Genomic DNA, 7144 nt, shown 5'->3' with positions numbered 1-7144 from the left:
GCATGTGGGATCTTCCAAGACCAGGGTGTCAAAACTGTGTCCCGTGTATCGGCAGGCGATTTCTATCCACTTTACCACCAGGGATGTCCTTAAACTCATTACTTTAAAACATTTATTAGAGTTTTGGAGATGAGAAGTCTGGAATGGGAATGGGCAGCAGGGCTGGTTCCTTCTGCAGGATCCAGAAGAGAATCCATTTCCTTGTCTTTTCCAGCTTCCAGATGCTGCCAGAATTCCATGGCTGGTGGTCCTGCATCACTCTGATCTCTGCCACCATTGTCACACCACCTTCTCTGTCTCCCTCTGACCTTCCTGCTTCCCATCAATAAGGACACTTGTGATTATCTTGCAGCCACCTGGATAATCCAGTATAACTCTACTTCATTTTCATTAACTCAATGAAAGATCCTCAAACGTTAAGGATCCTCAATTCTGTTAAATTAACGACAGCTGCAAAGCCCTTTTTGCCATGTAAGGTACCATATTCAAAGGTTCTGGGAGTAAGTACATGGATATCTTTGGGGGAGGGGTCTTTAGTCTTTGCCATAGCTGAGGTGATCAGGGAAGGCTTCTTGGAGGAGGTGACCTTTGAATTGAGAGCCTTGAGTGAAATATACAGAGAAGTTCCTGGGCTGAGAAAAAGCCTTCAGAACCTGGCTGTGCAGCCCCCTCCTCAGATAAATCATCCCAGATAAACTTATGTCCACCTCCAGTAGGGCTCACATCTGGACAGCTTTTTTAAAAAATGTATTTATTTGGCTGCATCAGGTCTTAATTGTGTGCCATGAGGGATATTTGCTGCGTCATGTGGGATCTTTCCTTGTGGTGCAGGAATTCTCTAATTGTGGTGCATGGGCTCAGTAGTGGCAGCACTTGGGTTTAGTTGCTCTGAGGCATGTGGGATCTTAGTTCTCCCACCAGGGATGGAACCTATGTCCCCGCTGCATTGCAAGGCAGATTCTTAACCACTGGACCACCAGGGAAGTCTCTCTGGGCAGCTTTTGAGTAGGTGTGTGAAGCAAACTGCTGAGCTGAACAGGTCCCATCATTCCATCCCAGGCAGAACCCAGATCACCCCTACTCTGCCTCCCCCAGCCTTGTCTCTTCCTCTGGTCCAGCCCTGATCCCACGCATGGGAGTGGGAACTCAATGTGTGTGTGTCCTGATCTCTTTCTCCTCCCTGGGGCTCACGTGGATCTGTTGAAGGAAGGAAGAGTCCCAATTCTAGTGACACTGATCCTTTCTAATTAAACAATTAAAAAATCTCACATTCACAGCATTTGCAAAGCATTGCACTCTGTCAAAGGAAGGAGGGAACACATTCCCATTTCACAGATTGACAAACTGAGGCCCAGAGAGGCAAAGTCACTTGTCCAAGATAGCCCAGCAACTCAATTGTGGTGAACGCAGGCTGGATAGGTCCCATCCACCCTTAGATGGATGTCAAGGGCATGGCCCCTCTTCAGGGGTGCGGGGAGCCCCTGCTACTTGCCCAGGGTCATGGAGGCAGCAGCAGGGAGACTCCAGGCACTCCATTCCCCGTAGTCAGTGAGGTCCTGAGCGGCCACCTGGATGCAGTACTTGGCCTGAGGCCTCACAGCCTTGACGGTGAAGGATGTGGCTTCAATTGGCCCCACCTGAGAGCAGAAGCAAGGCTGGGTCAGTGGGAATGAGGATACTCTGTGATCAAGCCTTCTGTCCCCCTGCTCAGGCTGTTGCTCTGGGACTCAGGCACCAATATCCATTCTAAACAGCATGCCCTCTGCGGCCCCCTCCACGCCTTTGGCCACCTTCAGCATCTTGCTGAGCAGGGAAAGACTACCCCTCCAGGGTCAGGCAGTTCTTGGTCAACCGGGAGCACGCCTTTCATATATAAACCAAGCCACCCTGAGTCCACACCCCCACCAATCTCTTTTTCCATCAGTCACTCCTGTTCACGGCTGAGTGATGTTCCCATGAGTGGACGGACCACACATTGTGGATCCATCATCTGTCGAGGGCCCTGACATTGTCTCCTCCTTTTGGCCACTGTAAGTAATGCTGCTGTGAACATTCATGTACAAGTATTTGTTCAAGATCCTGTTTTTGATTTTTTCAGGTGGATGCTCAGGAGTAGAACTGCTGGGCTGCCATTTTAAAGAAATATTTATTTATTTTGGCTGTGCTGGATCTTAGTTAGAGCATGCAAACTCTTAATTGCAGCATGTGGGATCTAGTTCCCTGACCAGGGATTGAACCCTGGGCCCCCTGCACTGGGAGCTCAGAGTCTTAGCGACTGGATCACCAGGGAAGTCCCTGGGCTGCCTTTATGTCACACACCAGCACCCTAAGCTGTGACCAAGACCCCAGTGCACATTTACACATGCTCTTCCCTCTATCCAGGAACACCATCCTCGTCCTCACCTGACGGAAGCGGGCAGCCCCATGACGCTTGTAGCGGATCCGGTACTTGAGGGAGAAGATCTCCGGGAAGGGCCAGGTCCGGGGGGGCTCCCATTGCACACACAGCCGCTGCCCAGGGAGGGGGCTCAGGCGCACGCCTTCTGGAGGGTCCGGTTTGACTGATGGACAAGCAGGAGGCAGGGTTAGCAGAGGGGACATTCATTCATTCATTCAACCAAATGATAAATATTATTGAGTGCATGGCGATGTTCTGGACGTTGGGACACAGTAGCCCTGTCCTCTTGGAGCCCAGTCCCTTCAGGCAGAAGACAACAGACAAGAGGCAAATCTGAAGGTCATAAGGAGGAAAGAAGAGAGTTCAGGAGTGCAGGGAGGGGAGAGGGCTGCAATATTCTTTGAGACACAATTTACACACCAGAAAACTCACTCTTAAAGCGTACAGTTGTTGTTTTCATATATTCAGAGTGTTGTGTAACCATCACCACTGTTTTAACCCAGAACATTCCATCACCCCCCAAAGAAACTCTGACTATATTAGTAGTCACCCTCCATTCCTCACTCCCTAGACCCTGACAACCAGGAACCCACTCTGTGTCTGTGGATTGGCCTGTTCTGGACGTTTCCCATCAGTGGAATCACACTCTGTGTGTCCTGTGTCTGCTTCTCTTACTGAGCATCGTGTTCTCAGGGTCCATCCACATGGTAGTGAGTGTCTGGGCTTCTCTGCTTTTTATGGCTGAATAATATTCCTGGGTGTGGATGGACACATTTTGAGAATCCATTCATCAGTTAATGAGCATTCGCGTTGCTTCTGCTCTATTGATAATGCTGCTATAAACATTCATGTACAAGTTTTTGTGCTTTCATATCTTTTAGATATATACCTAGGACTGGAATTTCTGGATTACTTGGTAATTTATGTTTAACTCTTTGAGAGTCTGCCAGACTGTTTTCTAGCAACCACTAACAATGTGTGATGGTTTGCAATTTAAAAAAAAAATGCCCAGGGGAGGATTCACTGAGGAGATGACATCTGAGTTGAGGCCTATAGGAGGTGAGGGAGTAAATGCAGATCTGGGGAGGAAGAGCCCTCTACGCAGAGGGCACAGCATGTGCGACAGCCCTGGGGCAGGACTGTACCTGACATGCCGGAGGAACAGTGAGGAGGCCCATGTGGCTAGAGCAGAGTGAGCAAAGGGGAGTGGGGGAGGAGGGAAGGACAGGGAGGGAATGGGGATGCAAGGCACTGTGGGCCATGAGAAGGACTTAGGCTTTCACCCAAAGGGAGGTGGGAGCCCCGGAGGGCTGTGAGCAGTGCAAGGATGGGACCTGACTGTAGTGCTCACAGGTGCCCTCTCGTGGCTGCCTCAGGAAGCACAGATGGATGTGAGGGCGGGAGTGAGGGAAGGCCTGAGATCGGCCACACGGGTCCAGGTGGGCGATGATGAAGGCTGGACCAAGTAGGGGCTCCGGAGAGGGAGAGGTGGGCTGATTCTTGGTCAACTGTGAAAGTGGATCCCACCGAATCCGTATGGATAGACAGGATCTCATCCTGACAGGTGGGAGGTGAGCCTGTTGTCGGGGAGGAGTAGGAGGAAGGTGGGGGCCCCTCCACACCCCCACCTCGACCCCTACTCACTGATGTGCTCTGGGACAAAGGGCATGAAGCTGCTGCTGACACCACTGGGGTGGACAGCTGTGATATTGAGCACATAGGGCACCATGGAGAACATCTGGACATCAGGGATGACACAGCTGGTGGCTTCCGGTGTCGGCTGGAGGCAGGGCCAGCTTTCCCCATGGGCTGCCACGCCGAGCCTGTACATGGAAGGGGTGCTGTGAGGATCCTAGCACTTCCTGCTGGCCCATCTGTGCCCTGACCCCACGTGAGGACAGCAGGTCCTGGTCTTGCCTGTGTGACCCTAGGGGGTCCCTCAACCCAACATCACAGAACTTGGGTGAACCAGGGTCGGAGGGAATACCCCACTGGAAGGTGCTAGGGTCTCGGCTGTAAAGCTTTCTAGAATGTCAACATTCCAGCCTTAGAATGCCAACATTCCCAGGTCTGTGATTCACAGATTCTGGACTCTGGAATAATGATTCCAATTCTGTTGAGTTCTGGCACCCTTAGATTTCAGACTCTAGAGATTGGAGTTCAACACCACCCACAGAACCTTCCACAGCATCCAAAATGTTCTGCTTCTGCAGTGTGGATGTGAAGTGCAGCCAATGCAACTGAGTGGGACTTTTATTTTATCTAATCTACGTGACTGTTTCCCTGGTGGCTCAGATGATAAAGAATCTGTCTACTATGCAGGAGACCTGTGTTCTATTGCTGGGTAGGGAGGACCTCCTGGAGAAGGAAATGATAACCCACTCCAGTATTCTTGCCTGGGAAATGCCATGGATAGAGGAGCTTGGAGGGCTGCAGTTCCTGGGGTCCAAAGAGTCAGCTACAACTGAGTGACTAACACTTTCTGCTTTCTTTCTAATCTACGTGAAGTTTCTAGTTATCAGAAAGCTTGAGAAAGTTTCTCAGAACAACTCAGGTGTATGAATCTACTTTCCCAAACACAAATGTTATGAAATCTAATTAGAGATCAATATTTTCCAGTGAACATTTAGCATCTGAATTGAAATGTGATATATATACATAAAGCATCAATGGAATTTCCATGACTTAGTATAACAGGACTGAATGTACAATATCTCATTAATTTTTAAGGTTTTGATGGCATGTTGAAACAATACTTTGGGTAATCCTATTCACGATAAATCAATTTCTAGTATAAATTTCTAGTATAAATGGAGAAGGAAATGGCAACCCACTCTATTACTCTTGGCTGGAAAATTCCATGGACACAGGAGCCTGGCAGGCTACAGTCTATGGGGTTGCAAAAACTCAGATATGACTGAGTGACTGAATGTGCATATTAGTATAAATTTAAATATATGAACTCTATGTAAGCATGTTAAAGCACATTACATTCAATCATATTAAATGGTACATATTTGGAATATTTGAATATTATTTAAATAAAATATTAAAAACAGTATCACCATTTTGTTTTTAAATTTTTCAAATAGGGCTTCTAGGAAATTTTACCCTCCACACATGGCTGACAATATTTATTCTAGGGAGTATATTTCTAAGGGTTGGTGCTGCTCTAGAATTTTGAGTGTTCAGGTTCTCGCTAAGTGTTCAGCTACCCCGATCCTAGGGGGTCAACCCAGTTTTAGTCCCCATGAAGCCCTCCAGGCTCTCTGACCTGTACGTGGCAATGAATGATGTGGGCCTGGTGGAGTTCGGAGGAGTGGGCGGCAGGGTCCAGGAGCAGTCCACGGCGACCGGGTACCTGGAGGCCTGGCACCGCACCCTGGGCTGAGAGGAAGCTACTGGGTGGCCTGAGAGAGAGGGAGAGTGTGAGCTTCTCATTCACTGGAACCGTCAAAGCCTTACTGTGGCTCACCAGCCCCCATCTTGCTGCCAGCCAGTGCTGGGCACATAGCAGGCGCCTAATAAAGGTTTGTAGAATGAATGAGTACATGAATGAAAGGCATTCACATCATATCCCATCCCTTGATACAACCTGCCAAGGCAGGAACTATTACTATTAGCCCATTTTTCAGATGGGAAAACTGAGGTTGAAGGAGCCACAGAGGGGACCTGGGGGTGGTAGGGACTTCTGGTGGGAGAGAGATGCTTTACTAAACCCCCTCTTTGTGATAGTTTTGTTTTGAATCACATGAAGTGAATGAATACAATTAAAATCTCTCCCTCTCCCAACCTCCCTCCCTCCAGGCTGTGGCTGCCGCTTCCTGGTCCCCTTGGGGTAGGACTTACCTCTTTGTGCCTCAGTTTCCCCCATCTATGTAATGGGATAGTAATTCTCTCCCACCAGTGGGCATACAGAAGGCGTGTGGGCTCCCAGCCTACCCAGAATATTCCACAGCATACCAATCCAGTCCTCACAGTGTCCCTCTGCCAGGACTCCCTCCAACCCCTGGGGTCCACACATACCTTCTCTCTCACGACAGAGTGAGCAGCCCACCCAGAGGCTGACGGTAAAGGCCAGGACGAGTCTCAGGGCCATGGCTCCGGCAGGCTCTGCGCTCAGGGGCTGGGGCCTGGAGCACCCTCAGGGAGGCAGGGGACTCAGGTCCCACCCAGGGGAAAGCCCAGCCCCCTTTGGAGGCCCCCTACTTCCCCTTCCCTGTCTGACTCACCGCCCAGTTCCTGGGGCCCTGGAGGAGGAGCCCCCAGTCCCTTCTCCGGCCACCCCCAGTTTCGAGTGCGGAAGGCCCCGAAAGTGGGGGCAGAGAGAGGAGGCCACAGAAGGGAGAAGTGGTGACCCCATGGCCTTTCCCAGCAAAGCCTTCCTTCCGGCTTCAGCGAGGAGGGGGAGCCCCGGGGGAGGGCGGTGATGACAGCGAGAGAGACAACAGAGAGGCGGGATGGGGGGTACTAAGCAAGACAGACTGACAGACCCGGGCGACGTTGGATCACTCATCAACTACCGACATGGGGACCCCGCCCCCCGCCAGCCACACTCCATGCTCCAGGCCACGGAGAGGCAGACACCCAGGGTTTTGGGTGGACATCCCCAACTGAGGACATTGTCCGAGGACCTGGGATGCCCGGGGAGAAGCAAAATGACTGCTGGATGCCGTGGAACCCCGGGGGACAGGCTGGACACAGGGCCACCTCCCTGCTTGAGCTGGAAAGAGCCAAGAACCCCCA

General features: G+C 50.8%; 1 protein-coding gene across 1 annotated transcript; it reads right to left on the bottom strand.

Moving 5' to 3' along the window:
• Window positions 1–1222: 1222 nt before the first annotated feature.
• EBI3 (Epstein-Barr virus induced 3) lies at window positions 1223–6685 on the bottom strand. The gene is made up of 5 exons (XM_040241980.1): window positions 6425–6685; window positions 5673–5808; window positions 4043–4221; window positions 2404–2561; window positions 1223–1637 (listed from the first exon to the last, which is right to left on the bottom strand). Exons 1-5 carry the CDS (start codon window positions 6495–6497, stop codon window positions 1485–1487), a joined length of 699 nt encoding a protein of 232 aa, XP_040097914.1. The 5' UTR covers window positions 6498–6685; the 3' UTR covers window positions 1223–1484.
• Window positions 6686–7144: the final 459 nt, after the last annotated feature.

The sequence above is a fragment of the Oryx dammah genome, unplaced genomic scaffold, assembly GCF_014754425.2.
Source record: "Oryx dammah isolate SB20612 unplaced genomic scaffold, SCBI_Odam_1.1 HiC_scaffold_5, whole genome shotgun sequence".
Taxonomy (NCBI): Eukaryota; Metazoa; Chordata; class Mammalia; order Artiodactyla; family Bovidae; genus Oryx; species Oryx dammah.
Note: the sequence above shows the minus strand (reverse complement) of the source record. Positions and strands in the feature narration are given on the sequence as shown.

Excerpts from the sequence above, each read along its gene's own strand:
- EBI3 (XM_040241980.1), bottom strand. The coding sequence starts at position 6,497 with ATGGCCCTGAGACTCGTCCTGGCCTTTACCGTCAGCCTCTGGGTGGGC. Across the intron at positions 2,562-4,042 it reads CTTTGTCCCAGAGCACATCA|TCAAACCGGACCCTCCAGAA; the intron begins GTGAGTAGGGGT and ends CTTGTCCATCAG. Across the intron at positions 1,638-2,403 it reads GGGCTGCCCGCTTCCGTCAG|GTGGGGCCAATTGAAGCCAC; the intron begins GTGAGGACGAGG and ends TTCTGCTCTCAG.